At 25.6% G+C, this 20,627-nt stretch overlaps 3 protein-coding genes across 6 annotated transcripts in view; 1 reads left to right on the forward strand and 2 right to left on the reverse strand.

Annotated features, from left to right (window-relative positions):
• The first annotated feature begins 5,947 nt into the window (after positions 1-5,947).
• LOC135931813 (probable serine/threonine-protein kinase clkA) lies at positions 5,948-7,453 on the forward strand. Its single transcript, XM_065469118.1, has 3 exons — positions 5,948-6,134; positions 6,201-6,374; positions 6,426-7,453. Exons 1-3 carry the CDS (start codon positions 5,948-5,950, stop codon positions 7,451-7,453), a joined length of 1,389 nt encoding a protein of 462 aa, XP_065325190.1.
• Positions 7,454-8,407: 954 nt separating this feature from the next.
• Positions 8,408-16,490, reverse strand: LOC135931819 (A disintegrin and metalloproteinase with thrombospondin motifs adt-2-like). Its single transcript, XM_065469129.1, has 16 exons — positions 16,431-16,490; positions 15,918-15,987; positions 14,598-15,301; positions 13,832-14,033; positions 13,323-13,531; positions 12,697-12,780; positions 12,160-12,275; positions 12,010-12,056; positions 11,701-11,803; positions 10,888-11,025; positions 10,160-10,319; positions 9,980-10,078; positions 9,550-9,761; positions 9,119-9,191; positions 8,965-9,055; positions 8,408-8,760 (listed from the first exon to the last, which is right to left on the reverse strand). Exons 1-16 carry the CDS (start codon positions 16,488-16,490, stop codon positions 8,588-8,590), a joined length of 2,541 nt encoding a protein of 846 aa, XP_065325201.1. The 3' UTR covers positions 8,408-8,587.
• Positions 16,491-18,822: 2,332 nt separating this feature from the next.
• The window catches only part of LOC135922916 (uncharacterized), a 57,690-nt gene continuing 55,885 nt past the window's right edge, over positions 18,823-20,627 (reverse strand). For all 4 annotated transcript variants that reach the window (XM_065457444.1, XM_065457445.1, XM_065457443.1 and 1 more), the window contains 2 exons: positions 19,545-19,611; positions 18,823-19,100 (listed from right to left, as the gene is read on the reverse strand). In XM_065457444.1, the coding sequence (XP_065313516.1) occupies positions 18,859-19,100; positions 19,545-19,611 (309 nt within the window). In that variant the 3' untranslated portion in view covers positions 18,823-18,858. The remainder of the gene's footprint in view (positions 19,101-19,544; positions 19,612-20,627) is intronic.

Here is a 20,627-nt window from a genome sequence, read left to right on the forward strand (position 1 = left end):
AAGTTAACGTAATTATAACCTGTCAGTAGTGACATTTTCAATCTCAAATTTCCATTTGAAAAAATATCTTCATTTTTCTTTTTTAATTAGCTTGTTTCTTGTAATTTTCTAAAATATTCTTAAATAAAATTAATATAATCTATGTTACATTAAAAAATTAATACTATTTTTAGTAGCTTGAAAATTTAAGGATATTTTACTACGTTATAAAAATTACTATTATTTTACCGTTAAAAAATATATTTTTGCGGAAAGCAAATTTAAAATTGCTTATTTTTTAAAATAAATAAGAAATCATCCTCATACAATATCTTTTGGTGCAAGTTACAAAAGATAAACATTGTGGAACCAAAATCCTATTTTTTTAAAATAAGAATGTATTTTGTGTAATTTAATTAAAAAATTTGCGTTGAGGAAGCAAATAAAAAAATGCTTCATTTTAAGAGAAAGAAAATTTTTTATATTTTATTTTTATATTTTATTTTTAACTTTTCTTTTTTAAAATAAACAATTAATTTAAAATGTATAATAATTGCAATTGGAATATTGAAAATTCAATCAAAATATCATTTATTAGGAAAAGTGGTTATACATTCAAAATCTAGCAGATTACTTTTATAATAGTTATCGAGCATTATACTTAAAAAAAGATAAATTCCAAATATTAATGAAAAACTTCTTAATTGTATGTGCAAACGAAAATAATTAACTGCTTCTCTACTAATAAACTACAAGTAACGTAACTGTGATAAAGAATTTATAGTTTTGGGAAAAAATAAATGTAAATAGTTATTTTGAAGCACGGTAACTAGTAATTGCAATTAATTACATTTTTTTCGAATTTAACTACAAAATTAAATATAAACACTTCAAGTTACTTTATAGATATGTTAATTAGGTTTTAAATTGTTTCTCGCTTATATCTTCTAGAAAGTTGTTAAAGGAAATATTTATGATATTTCTCTCATTTTTTTAAAAACTCAATCAAATACAAGTGTTTACTTTCCTACCATCTATTAATATAATATAATATTAATTTTAAATTTAATTTAAAAATTTTCTAGAAGATATAAGCGAGATTTCCAATTATTTTTGCTTTTAGAAATTTATTTAAATATAATTAATTTTTGAATAATACATTATAGTGTATCTATTCACAATATAATAATTTAGAAATATATATAAAATATAATCTCACATAAATTGTTACACCTTTTATAATATAATAATGAAATTTTAATTTTTAATTACATTTTTTCTTAAATATAAATAAATATTTAATTAAAAGTAATTCGATGAAAATAATTTATAACACAAAACCTTAATATAATTTTCGCACAAAGAGTTAAGATTATCTAATATTTAACAATCATTTATTAAATTCAGCATTGCCATCTTCTAACAAAGTTATAGTGCTAAAAGAGATTTTATTGGTAGAAAGATATGTTTCAGTCACAAAAACTTTGAAGCAATTTTACGGTTAAAAAAATATAATGATATTTAATATTTACATTAATATGTTAATATTTTAGGTGTATTGCTATTTTATATATTTGTTAATTCTTAATGAAATTTTTTCAAAAATTTATCAATAAAATATCGTTACAAGATGGTGCTTTATAAACATATCATCTCCAGTTTGCTTAAATATTTGGCGGAAGGCTATACTTTTTTGAAATTCTCAGCTACCTTCTAAACTAGTCGGTTTAGATTTTTTCCCACTCAATCTTTTATCCTTATCATAATTCGTATCATCTAGATTATATAAAAATTCTATGATTTCTGGCTTCATATGCCCTACTTATCGTTTATTAGACGACGCTATTGACAAATGGAAGGCAAACACACCCATTAACACTATATTACTATCAATCATCATACACAAAATTTTTTTTACACCTTTAATCTCGAAATACCAAACAGATATATCAGTCAATCCACTTTAGATTGCATTCAACTTCTTCAATTATCTGACAGAATTGGTGGTCATGAATGGTTAGAATCACTCCCTAGTCATAACCTTGGTAATCTCTTATCAGATGAATAATTGAGAATAACCATTGGTTTACGTCTAGGTTGTAATCAGCCTCATGCCTGCATCAAATGCAAATTACCAGTCGATTCAAAGGGTAGACATGGTTTAAATTGTATATTTAGTCAAGGGCGACATCAACACCACTCAGCTGTAAACCATATAATAAATAGAAGCCTAACAGCTGCACACATTCCAAAAAATCTTGAACCATCAAACTTATCTCAAGTAGATGGTTTAAGATGATGGTATGACAACCATACCTTGGGCCCTCGGCAAATCACTCATATAGGATTACACGTGTGTCTTATCACTCCCTTCAAACATAAATTTCAATTTAATAACACAGGCAGAAATTAAAAAGACACACAAATACAAAAATTTTAAAAACTTCATATATACTCCAGTAATGACCTCTACTAACGGGCATTTTTCACCTTTATGTTTTTAAAAAATCTGGGTAATAAAATACGACTTTTCACAAATAAACCCAGAGAATAACTTTTTATTCGAAATAAATTTTTTTAGACACAATTAAGATTCCTTTTTGGGGACTCAATTATAGAATTTTATTTTTAATTATATAATTAAAAGTTTATAAATTATATATTTTTTTAACTAGGTTTTATGTAAAAAGAAATTTAATAAAAAAAATAAATATAAAAAAAAAATAAATAATAAATAAAAAAAAAATAGACTTTTTATAAATTGCGGTATGATATGATATTTTATATAGAATTTAAACTGAACGTTAATTTGATAATAGACATAAATTTTTTATAAAAAATTACTAAATCATCTTTTTTTCTATTTTTATTTATGCAAGAATTTTTTTTTGAATATATATTTTATTAGCCTATATTTTTGATTATTTTTTTACTCTATACTTTTATGTTTGGACCAGGAATCCAGTACACTGCCAAAGGCCCGTTAATGTTTATTAACTCAAATATGTAATTATTTATTTTAAATTTTCTCAATCATTAATCATTATCAACTACATGAGGTAACAATTATTGCTGTATCGGGCCTAATTTTTTAAACCTGGCTTAAATTTTATTTAAAAAATATGTCCGGCCCGGCAAGATATCAAACAATTTTTTTAAATTTATCCCGAAAAGTCCGGTCCAAAATAAAAAGTTAAAATATTTGTCCGTTCGGCGCACTCTGAAATTATTTAAATATAGAAAAATTGAATATTTTTTTAATTGTAATAAAAATAGTTTATAAATAAAAAATGTCAAATCATTTAATTTGAATATAAATTTTGTAAGGATAAAATGTTTAAATAGTAAAGGTAATTGAAAGGTTTAAATTATAAGCAAATTAAAGGACAATTGTATAAAATAAATATCGATGGTATGTAAATTTTAATAGTATAAATAGAGATCAAAAATGTAAACCGAGGGAGAGAAAAAAGTGGGAAAAAGAAAATGATTATAATTTTTTTTAATTTTATATTTTTAGTTTGATTTTATATTATTACGTTTTAGTTTATTTATGTTATTTTAGATTTTGATTATATTCAATAAATTAAATTGGCATCTTCAATTCGTGTTCATATTAAATTTCAACGTTTCAACAAAAAATATTAGTGCTGTTTCTTTCAAAAATTTTAAAATCTATTATTTTAGAAAATTTAATGATTTTTTATTTAAAAATTAGTCCGACCTAAAAAATAATAAGGCTGACACAGTCCCAACCGAAATTAGCCGGGTCCGACCGGAACGAGATTTACAGATATCATTCACACAGTTCAGGATTAATGTTGTCAGACGGAGCATTCTCATCGATGTATTCTCTATGTTCAGAAATTATTTCATTCATCTTCGCTTAATTTAATATTTTACAAGTAAATTTTAAATTTGATTTTCACCAAATGGCATATTTCTGCGTTTAGGGGCCAATTTTATTTTGTATAAAAAACAGAATTTCAAGAAACAATTTTCTTAAAATTTATTCAATTAATAATGCTCTCTGTTTTAAGGATATTTATTAGTCAGGAGGGCATTATAATTTTAAAGCAGCTATAAATATATTTTTATTACCATACAGCTTTGGATTAAAAATTTTTTTTTTTTTAAAATACCAGGTCAGTTTCAAATTATACCCTCAAAAAACGAATAACTTGTATATACAACTTTTAAGAGCCCCGTTTTTTTATCTGTATCTAAAGAACTCTATATATTAGAGTTTCGATCTCTGTTTGAATGCGTTTTTGATTTAACAATTAAAATTGCATTCAAATTTTACTTATTTTCCTTTGCCTTGTCTCTTCAAGATTAACTGTAATAATGTTCATACAAGAAAATCTTGTTAATAATGTTTCATCTACTCAGAACTAGCTAAATCTGGCCTTACCTTGGCTCTCTAATTCGCCAGAATCAAATAGATGCTACATCTCATCTCTGTTTGATTTTACCAAATAAGGGCTATGTGTCTAATAATTCGAGGTTAATCAATTATAAAAGAGATCTATTTTATATTTTATGGATCCTCTAGTCAGCATTTATTGATTACGATATAATATAAAGAAGTGATTAATTTAATATCCATATAATTTACTATACTATTTAGTATAATTATTTTTTTTTGTAGCAAGGTATCCATCTCATTTTATTTCAACATCTTTTCAGTTTTAAGTTTTAACTATTATTCAGCTTTTTATTATCTATACTTTCTTCATGAGTCATAAAACAAAAATTTGTGAGGGAAAGAATCCTTTAGGAGAATCAATTTGTTGACGATTTATTTAATAGAAGCGTCAAAATAATTGATCTCTATAATAATAGTTACGTTACCCAAATGACCATTCATTCCTAAATTTTTATATTCTAAAAATTAATGTTATACTTCCTCTTACCTTATTATTTTTTAATTACGGTCATGCAATTACCAAGTGAGAGCTGAAGCTTGGAATATAAAAATATAATTTAAAAAAACATGAAAGTCTTTAGGTATTCATTCTTCTTATATTCATAATATACAATTCTTCATAATTCATATTAGAGATCTGCAAAATATGGCCCGAGCCCTAATTTTATTTAAAATAATCGGGTTCGGGCCGGGTTTAATATTTTAAAAAAAATTCGGGCCGGGTCGGGCCGGACCTTGGAAATTTTTTTAAATATATCTAAATTTATCAATGTTATATCGAATTTTTTATGTAAAATAAAAATATTTGATTTTATTTATTGAAACTAAACGTCATATAACATATGTCTTTTATTTTGAGTAATTATAAAAATTAATTTCTATATTTAAATAAATTCCGACCCGGCCGGGTCAGTAAATTTTTTTAAAAAAAATTCGGGTTCGGGCCGGGCCGGTAAAACTTTTTGAAATAAATTTGGGGCCGGGCCGGGCTTGAAAAATTAGGCCCGATGCAGATCACTAATTCATATACTGGAATTTTAAGGGTCCCATTCTATTTAATATAGTTTGATTACGATTACTTAAGTTACAAAGTAAATAATGCAGCTGTGATATCGTTTAACATAACTCCTGGCATCACTTAACCATTACCGTGTTTATATGAAGGTATACCTTATTCGATTAATTAAAATTCTCTTGAATGTTAAAATAAAAAGATTTCTTGATTTAGTAACTTATTAAATATTGACCAATATTTATTTCTAATAAGTTAAAAGATAATATTCAAAACTTAAAATAGATTTTATATTATGAATTAAGTTGAATAAAGAATAATTGTTTCTAAATCTTAATTATCCTAAACGAAATATATAATATCTAATTTTAGAAATAAAAAAAAATAATATTCGTTCTAATGATGATGGGTATGCTTAAAGATTATATATTTTATTGCTTTGTATAAAAATAACCAATTAATAATTTTTGGTAAACTTTACACTTTTGACTTCTCAATTTACAGATGAAAACAAGGTTAGAAGACCGATGAATGCTTTCATGATTTTCGCTAAAATTAGAAGAGGTGAGATTCAAAGACAAAATCCTAATTTTAGTAATAATAAAGTGAGTGTCATTTTAGGACAAGAATGGAAATCTTTGCCAACCGATCAAAAAAAGCCTTATAAAAGAAAAGCTGAAGAGTTGGATAAAATGCATAAGATAATGCATCCCGGTATATAAATATTCACGTTTAACTATAAATATTTTTTTATATATGTAATTAAAATTATATTGGTAGATTATGTATATAGCCCAGCTGAGAGTAGAAAGAAAAAGGCTGAACGCATGCTCGAAAAAGTGGGGAAAAAAACGATAGCCAAGCATTTGAAATTCGAAGATACTCCTAAAAAGTTTACCCACAAAAAGATGACAAAATTAAGCAGCCTTATTGATAAATTAAACAAATATAATGGTATAAATATAATTCTTTTCATTGGAAAACTTAGTTTGTTTTTTTGAATAGGATCAATGGCTTCCACCGTAGATAATAATTTAGAAGGATATAATAAGTTGGAGAAGTCTCATAGCGTAGGAGAACTAAATCTCGGATATACCCTGGAAATGATATCCGAAGATAACTTATTTAAGGATATAAATTTGGTACAAAGTGATACCATTTTAGAGTATCGTTCCATAAATAATATAGATCAAACTAATGAGAAAATCTTGTCATACACATCTGTACCAGAGAGTTTAATAGGTCATTCTATTTCGGATAACTTTTCATTGAATTATGTTACAGACTCTCAATGCAATACGCTAAAAAGGGAATGTTGGGAAGATGAATCCCCTCGACCTATACAATACGAATATTATGATTACGTATTTAATAACAATCATAACTACTCAAATGATAATTCTGACACGTCCTGTTATTCTCATATATTTAATAACAATCATAACTACTCAAACGATAATTCTGATACGTCCTGTTATTCTCATAATCAGCTGACTAATAACGATGTACCTGTACCCTTATTCAGGGAAAATGATTCACACCAACATACAGTGTTAACCGAGCTCAAAAATATAGACCCAAACTGTAAGATTGGCGGCGAAGATATTCTGAGATTAGCTATGCAATCAGCAGATCTTAATTATCAAACTCAAATTAAGAGCTCCATACCTATGTTACTCGAATCAGATAATTCCAAACAATTTAACAATTATACGTATATGGTCAATTCATATCGACCGACAAATTTACCCCCTTTTGCGACATTCAACACCCCTCTTAAAAATTATTCGGAATCAAATTATAATTCACAAGAATTAAGATACTATCCTTCTGAAAATATGCGATATAGTAACCATGCCCATTATTCTGACACGCTTAACACGAGTGAAAACGTAGGTTATCGTTTCTCAGAGGGTATTAACATTTCATATGATCAAAATTTTCCTAATGATTTAAATGATCATTCAATAAAGGGAGAAATATTTTATGATTTTAAACAAGAAAAATTCCTTCCAATCAAAATTGGATCCTAAAATATCATATATATTTTTTTCATCAATTTGCATACCATATACCTTTTTTTTTTACAATTGATTTGAGAAAAAAGGTACCATTCTATAAGACCATATGGTATACAATTTTTTCGAGCATAGATTATACTAGAATAATTAAAGAAATCATAAGAGTAATCGACGCGTTTTAATACGTTTGAAGTTAATCATGAAATTACTTATATCCTAGAGATTATGTTTATTCTAGCATAAACTTTGTTGTTTATGTTTTCCCTATGTTTTTTTTAACATTATATTTATGTATATACTTAAAAATGAGATGAAATCTTAAATTATCATGTATTTAAAGAGATTGCAAATAAAGTAAATATTGGATACACAAATCGATTTCCATGCAACATTAATTCCAATATTTTTTTTATAAAAAAATGCCTATAAGTGAGTTATTTTATCCCATGATTTCCTTAAATATATTAAAATAAAAACTGACCTCCTAGCATCAATACCCTAAAAAAAATTGAAAATCTTTCATCGCAAATATAGAAAATTCTAGGATCTCTTCAATTAATTTTGGACATATATTAAGAACGCCCCTGCTACTAGAATCATTAAATGGCTTGATTTGAGCCGATTTTTACAAACGGCTAACTCAATATTTTGGCCAGAAAAAATATTGCCATAAGCCTCGAGATTTCTAATAGATGTCCAAACCTTTGTGCAATCTATGAAATATCTTCAGGTTTGTGTAATATCTTTTCTGAATAAAATATTGAGCTCAAATCTAGTCGTGTAAGAACACTATTCGCCACTAAAAAAATCACTTATAAGTTTCTGTGTATAATAATGATAAATTGTTTTATTGCATTCATAAAATAAATTATTTTAATATACGTTTTTTTTGTTCTGTTTTGTGTAAATAATAAATATAAATAATTTCTTTTTTAAAAAAATACAAATATACAAACGTAACGGAATTTTCTTTTTTTATAAAATCTATACTTAATTGATTATTTTTACTATAATTTTATAGCAGTTTTTGAAAAAAATATACCCCTTCAAATATAATATTTTTTGGTGCGTACTCTAAAAAAAACGTGTTAGCTCTTAGCCTGAGACATCTGAGGAAAAACGATGCTTTCATCAGAATTCCATTTTTTAAGGATTTCTTGTCAAAGATTTACATATACCTTTAATGCAATATCGTCGTTTTAGTATGTCGAAATGGTTGTAACATAATGTTCCGTTTGGAAATCTATCCACTATTTGTATTATGGATTCCTTTTGACAATGTATATTACAAGGAGTAAATTCGTTCTTTGATCGTGGATCTATATATATATATATTTTAATAAAAAAAGAATAATATTTTATAATTAAAAACAAAATATCCAAAAAAATCTGCATTTATTTGCCCCCCACCCCCCAAAAAAAATCCAGACCGAATCAGAATGAACTGGATTAAAATTTTTATACGTTTTTACGGTTTTGGCTTAATCAGGTGTTTTTGATAATCAAAATATTTATATGATTACCATAAGGGATTTGATATCCGTTAAAATTGTGGGATATTTGCTTGCATATTTGATCTGCGAATTCGTAGTTGGTGATTAATTTTCTGCATACCTTTTATTGATTTAATTGTAATATTTAATTTTACAAATAAATTTTGTATCAATTTTATTTTACATGATCTTGTTCGGGTTCACAATACGAAATCGTGTGATCTATTCCGTCACATTTTCTGAATATGTGGTGGTGACTTTAAATAAAAATTTATGACATTTATAATGTATATATATATAACAAATTTATATCTTAGAATAGAAAAAAAGATTGATTGTGAGAAAGAAGAAGTGAATAAATTTTGTTAAAATTTAATTGGCCATTTTAAATGCAACTTCTTGCATTATTAAAATAACCCCCATCCCCTTTAGTTAAATTGAAGGGATCATAATCTGGCCCGTTTAAGAAGTGAAATAGAACGGACAATTTTTTTTGATTCTAGATAGAGGTTTTAATATGTTATGCAGTCCAGGACCGAAGATCGAAAGGGTGATACAATTTTAAAATGAAAATAAAAAAATTTTTTTAAAAAATATAAAAATATTCATCTCTACTTTGAACTCTGGCAGTATCTTTTGACCATCCGAGTTCCTATGCTGCCTTCTAAACAATTCGGTTGGCATGACTCAATAGGGATCCATTGGCTCCATTGGCCATTTGGAATCGTTTCGTACTTATATTTGCTGAGGGCATAATCGTCTAAAGGATAATAATCATAATGATGATTTGATACGGATTTAGGAACACATTTGCCGGATATGCACCACTAAAATTATTATTTTTTTATAAAAAAATATATTATTATATATGATTTTAGACCAAAAAATATTCTTTGAATATCCAACTTCTAATACATATAAACCAAATAATTTTACTTATTTTTAAAGGGTAAACCAAAAATTAGAGGAGGCAAAATTCAAAAATAAAAATTTTTTGAATACTTTTTGAAATAAAAGAAATATTTTCTATATTCTTTTTTTTTACATTGTTATAAGCACACGATGTCCCCTCTAAAGCTGGATGAGGGCTTTTTTTGATCAGAGTAGTTCCGACAATATTACAAATTAATTCTTCGCATATATTCTAAATGGGGGAGAAGAAGATATAATAAATTATTATTTTTTAGATAAATATTTATATTTTAAAAATAATTAAAAATGAAACCTTATTTGGATCATGAAATGGTCTGGCATCTTGACCATAAGCTATTTTGCATTGCATATCTGCTTTGTAAATTTGGCCAGGGTATTCGTTTTTCCTGGTATTTAACTTAATGATTTCTGATATGTTTTCGTATTTGTTCTTGTAGAGACACGAATAATGTCTAATCAAAGTCGAATAACGGAAGGAGAAATTTAAAAAAAAAATTTTTTTTTGAATGACACTTTAATAATTAATATCATTTATCATAATCCTTATACATGTTATTTCCCGTGTAATGGCCCTACTAGCTATTTTTTTTAAAGAAAAACTTAAATGTGTTATGTCCCGCGTATTAAGAGGCCAATAATGTTGTAAAATTGTAAATAATTTATGGCCATATCCTGGTTCGACTTATTACTAAACATTGTTGTTTAAAAAGTAAAATAGGAAAAAAACGAAACAAAAAATAACAAAAAAACGACAAACGAAAAAAAAAAGAAAAAAAATATGCATAATAACAATGCCACCAAACACTTTTAAACAAGCCAAAATAGGGTGTCCTAATTCAAAAAAAGAAGTATTAATTTTAAGATCAAATCAAAAATTAATGGCCTATTTTAAAATTGGGTCGAACAAGGAAACAGTCTATATACTAACTATAATTTTTTGAAAATACGGATTTGAAAGTATTTCTTTTTTTAAATTGAATGTCAATTCGTTTTATGATAATAAAATTTTTTAGCAATTACCTCAGATTCTTTCTAAAATTTCTTCGACTACACTGAGACCAGACATCGCTATAAGGCCCTTGAAAATGTGGACTCATTAGATGATTATTAGGGTCACAATCCTTCGAATTGCTTTGGCCATCATGTTCAATTCCTAATCTATAATCGGATAAATTATTATAATATATCTCCAAAAATAGATAATTATATGTCTAATTTGAGCAATAATATCGGGCGCCTTCTAATTTAATCAAAATTATTTATTTTCTATAAATATAAAATGAAATTTGAAGAAAAAAAACACACGAGGAATTTGATTTCAGGACAGTATAAAAAATTTCTAAATAATTATTAATAAGACTAGACCTAAACTTTTATTAAATAAAAGATACACCTGTCCATCAAAAAGACTTAGGACAGTTGAGTTTAAACACATAATTACTTACGAAATCAGCTATAATTGATAGGGTGATGTTAGTCTCAATGCGTTTTCCCGTCAATGTACTATTTTTTATTTATACTTCAAATAATATTTTGCATGCTTTTTATCAAATTTTGTAAAAAAATCTGATTTTATCAGAAAACGTGTTATAGCATGTTTTAGACTATCTACCCTTTGAATTTCAGACAATTATGCCAAGAAATTTTTTAAGCTGAAATATAATTTATAATCTTTTCCGCAGATATTTTTTCTCTTTTAGTCTCACTCTAGCTGGAATACATTACCGATATAATCATATTTTTCTTTGAATTTAGAAAAGTGCTCAAAAGTGATTTTAAGGTTTGAGAAAATAACATATTGACGCTAACATAAGAATACAAATAAAATTTTACGTGTGAGCTATTTCGTGTGCCACTATATAAGAAGTTTTAAAGCCTTCTATAATTGATATTAACACCCCTTTCTCTATAGAGCATACTGATTGATTAGCGTAACCTTTATTATTTTTTTTAAAAAAAGTTGAAATTATACATAGTAATTATTTTTTCCTTGCCAAAGTAAATTATTTATTTGCTGAATAATCTAATTTTTATAAATATCTTTTATTTTAAGTGGTATGATGCTATCAGATAAGATTATATTTTATAATTCTTACCATTATTTTTTGTATACAAAACAAATAAATGATAAAGTTTATATACCTAAAGCATTATATGTGGCACCATTTTGCTTGATAGTGAGAGATTTCCTAATAGTATGTGATAAAGATACATTTAAATTAATATTTTCAGATCAGAGATTATTTTTTTTGGAAATAATTGAAATATAAATATATGTAGTGTAGCAAATACCGTGTCAACAAAATAGCTACATCCCAGTATTGGCCTTTAGTTTTCAAACTGTCTCTATATTGATAGTGGCTAAAATCACTCAACATAGTGTCTACTGAATCATGTTGTATAGTTTCCTGTTAATAAAGTTATATTTTAAATGATATATAACATATTTGTTAAAGATAAATAATTTTGGGAGGCAAAAAAAGACGGATTTATGGTTTCCGCCCATTCGTAACTAGCTGACATTATTCCTATTCAAAATCAATAGGAATCAAATATAAATTATTCGCATTCGATTCTTTTGAATGAATCGATATGAATAGTAAAATACACCATTCTTATTCGATTGGTATAAATACGCCATTCTTAATCGGTTGGCCAAAATATGAGGACCGTTCAATAGAATCGAATATGAATAATTCCCTAGTTAATTCGTATTCGTAGGTCTAGGTGACATAAATGATACAAATGGACGGTACCATATTTTACCCACTTACCAATATATATATACCAATATATATACCAATATATATATATATATATTATTTTTACCCATTTATTTTTTAGTATGGCGAGATAAGATAACTTCACGGTGATTTTATCTCCGATGCTATTGTGATGATAAATGATCTGGACCTGAAAACATAATAAATTTTTATTAACAAACATTAAAACTAATCATCTGATTGAGTTAATTTTCACAACTAAAAAAATGACATCATAGACCCTTTAATCAATGGGGGTCTCGACCCCGTCTAGGGCCAATTTTTTTATATAAATTTTAAATCTCGATCCCGGCCCGGACCATGATATATTTATATTTTTATTTGACGGTTCGGGCTTTGCACCGAATTGTTGGGTTTTATTATGAAGTTTATGAAATATTATAAAATATAAAAAGAATACACAGTCCAAATATTTCAAAAAGGGAGGGAGATGAGAAACTACATTTATGACTATCCCCCACCATAATAGTTACTATAAGTATTTGATTGTTGTAACCCTGCATTCACCATTAGCTCGAATTTGCGGTGACTGAGAATTTTGTACACCCCGAATTCACGCTAACTGTGTATTAAGGGTCAATAGAGATTAAATAACTTATATAAAGTATATGCCAGTGAATTTTATTATTATGTATTATAATCAGAATTTTCTTTTAAAATTAAATTTATAACCAAGCTTAAAATGTCTTTCAAATATTTTTGGAGAATATTGTAGGGAGCATCGTTTAATTTTTGGCGCAACGTTTTGTATAATTCTTTGTATATATTTTCTACTACGTCATGACTGCAGAAAATCCCCAATTCAAGTGAGACCTCCTTATCTCTATAATTGAAATCGATCCAAGCTTGAGGAGATATTTCCGGTGTAACTATTTTCTTACCTATATTTAAACAAAGTTATGATGTTTAAATAATAATATAAAAAATAACTATTCTTTATTAAGGCTACACCCTAACTTACGAATTGTAAATAATTATCTGAAGAGAATATGTTGTAGAAAAAAATAATAAGAATAAGTATACATTTTTTTTAAAGGTATCATTGTCATATTTTAAAAGATATAAATTAAAAAAAAAACAATCCTATCTACTGTTCTGAATAGAATAAAAAAAAATTAAGACAAGATAGGACGCCGATTAACAAGTTATAAGAATATGATTTATAATTAGCCATTTTTTACTGAATGGGCAGAGATCCGGTTGTTGAGTGGAGTTAGTAGAGTTCAAAGATCTTTTGCGTCTGGAAACATTTTTATCAATGGATTTCACTAAGTGCAAGGCATCATTCATGACCAATCTTTTGACAGGTGATGATGTTCCTAATTTACGATTTTGTATGGGATGAATTTCGTAAAACTCTCCGTGAGTTTTGATTACACCTTCCTTTTTGTTAAAAAAAATTAATTCGCATAGTCATTTTTAAAAGTTAGCGAGTTGACTTAAATGTAGATTAAATTTTTTATTTTAAATTTAAAAATATTTGCTTAATGGATTTACAATAAGGTACAATAAAGAATCAGGCATCCCAATTATAAGACATTTTTAAGGTCAGCTGATACCCTTCTTTTTAAATCTATGTAATTTAATTATCAAGAAAATATAGATCATTCAATAAAAGCATCCTTTAATTTCTAAAAGATATAATGTATAGCTTATTTTTTGTCACCATAGATCCTTAAAAAAGACACTAAGTGCCTTAAAAAAGCGATATATATTATTTTATCATGTAAGATATCATTTCAAAAAATAAGATAATGCTCATGAAGCTTAAATTGATATAATAATTTTATCATGTAAGATAACATTTCAAAAAATAAGATAATACTCATTAAGCTTAAATTGATATAATAATTTTAATTGTATAAAATGCTATCAATTAAAATTGCGATATAATAATAATAAATATATAATTTATAATATTAAAATAGATATAAAAAAAGAGCATACCAATGTCCCTTTGCATTCGTATATACTAGCGTAGCTTTCCTTGTCATCTGTAAGAGATCCGAAATAATGATCACACTCATCAGTACCTTTATCACCTCCCTTTATATGCTTAGCCAAATCATCGAGGTGTTCACTGCTTTGATTTTCGTGCACCAAAACTACCTTAAAACTTGGAGATACCAATTGAATCTTCCTTTCCAATTTAAGGACTCTAACCTTATTAGCAATGGTTATCTCGTATACTTTGTTGTTGTAAACGTTAGCCTTGAGACCTGCTTCCGAATCGAACGAATAGTCGTACTTGTAAGATGAATAGTAAGAAGTGGTTCGGTTCCAAAATGTTTTTGAGTTGTTGCCAATCGGGGAGGCGTTATTGTGATATATATTTTTTTTTGAGGACTTATTTTGATGTGATAAGTTGAAAGGGACGTAGGAGAGGAAAGAAAAATCAAATTTGGAAGAGTTTTGTGGCGTGCCTATTGGATAGGAAAAATTCCAGGACAATACATTCCTAGGATGCAGCTTTAATATGGAGGAAATACTTAAGTTTGTTACACCTTCTTTTACATCGTAAATCAGATTTTTGTTTAAGTGGTTTATTGGCAAACTTTTATTAGTATGTTTTTGGATATTTATCTTAGGATTCAAATCTTTGAGATCTAACTTCTTTACATTCACGAAAGAAATCTCGCTCAAGTTGGAGTCTTGAATTTAATTCAATTTTTTTGTTAAAAAGGAAAAATGAAATTTAATTTTAAATTTTGAAAATAAAAAAAATATATATGTTAGCGGCAATATGTTTTTTTTGGGGCAAAATGTTATTTTACACCTTTAAATCATTTTTTGAGGGTGTTTTTTTTTAATTTAAAAATCTGATTTTACCAGAAAAATAATCCATCAATTTAGAATACCTATCTTATGAAATGTAGATATACCGTTAATTCTGAGTCATTTATAATTTAATTGAAAAATCTATGGAAAGCGAATAAAAATTATAATAAATTCAAAAGGACAAAATTATCCTAAATTCATAGGATAGGTATTTCAAACATGATGGAATACATTTCCAGTTAAAACAAAATCTTTACATCTTAAAAAATGATTTAAAGTTGAAAAAATAACACATTGCTGTGAAAATCATAGACGCTGACATATATACTAACAAATAGTCAATATATACTTTTATTATTGATTTACAAAATATTATATAATAATCACTACAGTTGCTATGCAGATTAATTCAAATATTTTTTAATTCGTTAATTTAAAAAAACGCACTCAAAAAATGATATTTTATTTTATAATCGAGCATATAAATACTTTGAAGGGATAACAATTCATTGTTAAATAAGTGCTGACGTTTGAATACTTCCTGTTTAAGTTTGGTTTGCTAAAATAGATATAGTAGTTTTAAACAAATTTCACAAAATGATGAATATATTATCAGAGAGCTGCAGGCCCCAGCCCGTAACCGGCCATAGCAGGAGATTTAGAAAATTTTAAAATTGCAGTAATTTATTAGTTTAAAAAAAACATAGAGATTGATTGATAAAAGTCAAAATTATTTAAAATAACAAAATTGTGAAAATTAAGGATAAGGCCAAATTTTTTTTAAAAATATCCGAGTTTGGAAAATACATTTTCGGATAGGTCCTACTATTCAGACATCTACAAGTCTCTGATATAAATATATTATTTATTACTAAAAATAAAACCAATAATTTTCCTTTAGCCAAAAAGAATCTTAATTTAAAATTATATGATATTTGAAATTTATTTAAAAAACATGCAAAATTAAATGATATTTTTTAAACAAAATATATATATAATTACCATTGATTTAGGTATAGTAGAACTAGGTAAAAGTGCATTTACACTTCCTAATAACCACATTTTTAAGAATAATAACAACAAAGCTAAATATAATAGACGGAATGTAGGGACAACTCCAATATAAGAAGAGGTTATTATTGATAAAATTTTCATTTCTATATATATTTACAAAATTCCCAGAATAGTTTTTTGAAATGAATTAAAATAATCCCCGATTAAATTGAGTTTGAACTGACAATTTAAATGAGAAATTCTAAAGTTGTTAAAAGTTTTAAAAAATAAAATTTTTATATACACAATTTTAAAATATCTATAATTCTTCTATAAAAAAATAATCATAAAACTAAAAGAAAAATTCGGAGAAAATTAAGACTTAGAAAAAATAAATAACGTAAGAATGATGAGGGAGAGGGGATTGAAAAGGCCTTAAACTTTAAATATAATTATTTACAAGAGGATATTAAATATATATTGTTATATAGAGATGAATAATTTATTTTGGCTAGGGGGTGTATATGCATTCAAATCGCACAATTAGATGCTTATAAAAATGATCTTTATTATATATTTTTACAATAAACTTTCGAAAAAAAAATTTTGTCAAATTTTATTAGACAACTTGTCTAATAAACAACACTCCAAAAAAAGAGTCAAACGAAAAAAAAATTCATAAAAATCATTACAAAAATTAAAGTAGATAACTTCAGGACATATAAAATAATTTTCACTTATGTTTTATGAGATTAAAATTAATACACTTGATATTAAAAAAAACATAATTATTACTATATAGAGTTATGAATAATTAATGAGTTGATATTTTCTTTTATAATTTAAAAACAATGTTATTAATCCCATTATAATTATAAAATCCTAGACTAATTTGTCACTACTTTATTATTATAAAAAAAATATTCGGGGTTTCTTTAGATAATTTCATAATATATATTTGAGTAAGAGTGTTCATCTTGGAGAAATGGATTTCGAAGAATAATCTTTTTTAAAATTATTATTATCATATTTAATATAAATTCAAAGGCATGATTTTATTTAAGAATGAACGAATAAATTAAAAATTATAAAAATTCTTAATTTCCAATAGATACTTTAGTTTTTAATTTATCGGAATCGTTCGTATTTTTTTGTATATACCCTAAAGTTAATAGATAGCAAATCATTTTTCTGATAAATCGATGATCAAAATTATATTTCAATAATTTAAAAACATTAAAACAAAATTGTTATAAATTAAAATTACATTTCAAAAAGATATTAAGAAATTGCCTCTTCTTTTTATATAACTATTTTATTTTAACTAGTTAATTTTCTTAGAAAATCTGACTTACTTTTTTTAAATATGAATATTTAAAAAATATAAATTAAATTATAGGGTAATAAAACTATTTTTTAAAAAGAATACACTAATATATCTTATTTCAAAAAATATGATTCTATTTATATATGTATGCGCAAGAGTACCTAAGGCATTTTAGCATCGACATTTATTAAATATTTTAATATAACATTCATAGATATTTCCTATGGGCTCGAAATGATTTTTATTTTTGAAAATGTTAGGATAATTTGATCTTTATAAATATTATTAGACTAATTTCAAATATGTTATAGTTATACCTCTATAATATTTTCTTTTGTTTTGCTACTTACAGACTTTTGGAGATTATAAACTTACACCTTATTTATATATGCAAAAATATGATTTTTTTTTCGACTAGACATAATGGTGCTTGCGATATGTCAAATTTTATTTAAAAAAAAGAAGTATATTATATAAAAAATATATCATAAATATGACCAAATTGTTGTGACTGCTTTTTTGGGTAGATAATATATCAAATGAGGTTATTGATTAAGAAATTAGGTGTCGGGAAGGAGGGGGGGTGAATATAAAAGGTACTTATATAATATAATATTTATATTTTATGACTAATAAACGCTGAATGTGTGAAAATATGACACCTAATTTAAAGGATTCAAAAATTTCGACATAATAATATTTATATTACCATAAATATGGTATAGTAATATTATTCATTTATATAGTTTAGCTGCTATAAAGGTTCAAATAAAAATCATTTTCTAATTACCATAATTTCAAATAAAATAATTAGCTAGTAAAAGATTAGTATAGTCATCTTGCGAATTACCAAGGGGCTGAACCTCAGAACACTTAAATTAAATGCTTAAAATATTTTCTTTTTAATAGAACCTTGTTCTAATTTAAATCTAAATTTGAATCCATTTTAGAAAAATAATCTAAATGCTAGAATTTAGAGATGACACTGTATTTGGTATATTATATTATATTACATTTAAATTTTATTTTTTTAAAATTTTATAATAAAATAGTAATATAATAATCTGTATTTTTCTTTATTTATTATAAAGTTATAATTATATACATAATTTATTGATTTATATACAATGGAGTATCTAAAGATTTAATGTAATAAACATTGTCTAAAGAAAAAGATTTTTTATTTCCCTGAGATAAGTTAGAATCCAAGCCCCCGATATTCGCACCATATGGGTCTTCAATTTCATCCTTGTATTCAAAAAGCGTTATAATACTGTCAGAAAAGCTGCGATGAAGCTGAGGTATTAAACCATTAGCTACTTTATAATTGTTTTGTTGATAAGCTGCTAAAACTTTTTTTTTTAAAAAATATGATAAATTTTATTTAAAAAATATAATTGGGATCTTTTTATTGGCAGATGTAATTTAATAAAATATAATTTTGTCCATTATAAATTATAATATATTATGTTATAGAGAATATACCCCCTAACTTTAAGACAACAAAATTAGATCACAATCAAATTGTATGTGGGTGGAAGGGGGGGGGGATGTTGGTTTTTTTTACCCGCAACGCAATCTATCATAACAATATATATTATAATTAATTTACAATGTTATGCTCGCAAGATTGAGCGAGTGGTTATAATATGAGTCTAACAACTCAAGACATATAACTCGGATTAGCGCATTTTTCGCCGATATGTTCTAAATATAAGAAGGAATTTCAGCCCCCACCCCTCCATAATCACGCCACTACTAATTGAAGAAAAGTTATAAAATAATCTAAATTTTACGGTTGTCTTGACAGATGTAACCTGGTGGAGGCATGTACCCAAAATTAGGAAACTCCAATAGTTTTTCCTTAAATTATATTTTTAAATATGAAAATAAAATAAATTTGTTGTTAAATTTAAAAAAATATAATAGTTATATAAACAAGGGTTTTTATTTTTTAGTGATATAATAATTATTGAAATAAAGTTATAGCCTATTTCTAATAAACTGTAAAAATTAAATGGGCAAATTACCTATATTATTTGCGAAAAAGTAAATTTTTTTATGTAATATAATATAAGTCTTAATTAGAATAGACTTAATATAGTAAATTTTTTTCACATTTTATAGTGAATAATTTAATAAAATAATAATAATTTATAAATATGTATTAAAAAAAATTAGCAGTGAGATAAAAAAAAATTGATTTGAAGATTTAAATAATCAATTAAAATATGGTCATCTTATTTCATACAATAATTGTTGTTTGAACAATTGCTTTCTTTAAGTTATCCTTGATTGTATGTGTATTACATAAATTTAGTGTCAGCAATTTTTTTTCATATTATTCACAATTAACCTGCGATGATGCTTAAACAAACGAAAACAAAATTCTGGTGTATAGATTAGCTAAATTTCTTCCTGTATTAAAAATATTATTTATTACATGTTGATATATTATAGTTATAGCTATTATTTATGCCCTAAAATCTATTAGAGAAAAAATTTCATGGATAGGGAATTATTTCATCAACTATTATACTCCAGGCATTTGCTCAATCCCGACAATGTCTGTAGATAAATCCTCAGATCAGGCTTAAAAGTTGCCTAAAGAAGTATTGGCGAATGGTATAAAAATGAAAATGTTTTTAAAATAAGTATTTTATTGAATTTTTGTATCTACTTTTGAATAATTCCGGTAGGGAATTGCTGGTGGCAAAAAACATCAACTCATGTATAACCTCCTAAATTTCCAGATTTTCTTAAATGGTATATTTTTCCATCACTGAATTGAGCCCCAGAACGTTCTGGAGTAGATTCCACGGGTTTTTTTTCCTACTACCGTTTCATGTGCATGCAGATAATTATTTATCAATTTTTTA

Source organism: Gordionus sp. m RMFG-2023, chromosome 1 (assembly GCF_954871325.1).
Source record: "Gordionus sp. m RMFG-2023 chromosome 1, tfGorSpeb1-WG-v2, whole genome shotgun sequence".
In the NCBI taxonomy this organism is placed as follows: Eukaryota; Metazoa; Nematomorpha; class Gordioida; order Chordodea; family Parachordodidae; genus Gordionus; species Gordionus sp. m RMFG-2023.

Bases quoted from the DNA above. Each gene is read 5' to 3' on its own strand.
- LOC135931813 (XM_065469118.1), top strand. From the start codon at position 5,948: ATGAATGCTTTCATGATTTTCGCTAAAATTAGAAGAGGTGAGATTCAA. The intron at 6,135-6,200 runs GTATATAAATAT...TTATATTGGTAG, and splicing joins GCATAAGATAATGCATCCCG to ATTATGTATATAGCCCAGCT. The intron at 6,375-6,425 runs GTATAAATATAA...TTTTTTGAATAG, and splicing joins TAAATTAAACAAATATAATG to GATCAATGGCTTCCACCGTA.
- LOC135931819 (XM_065469129.1), bottom strand. From the start codon at position 16,490: ATGTGGTTATTAGGAAGTGTAAATGCACTTTTACCTAGTTCTACTATA. The intron at 15,988-16,430 runs GTAATTATATAT...TATCTATTTTAG, and splicing joins CTACTATACCTAAATCAATG to CAAACCAAACTTAAACAGGA. The intron at 9,762-9,979 runs GTAAAAAAAAAG...TAATAATTTTAG, and splicing joins CATCGTGTGCTTATAACAAT to TGGTGCATATCCGGCAAATG.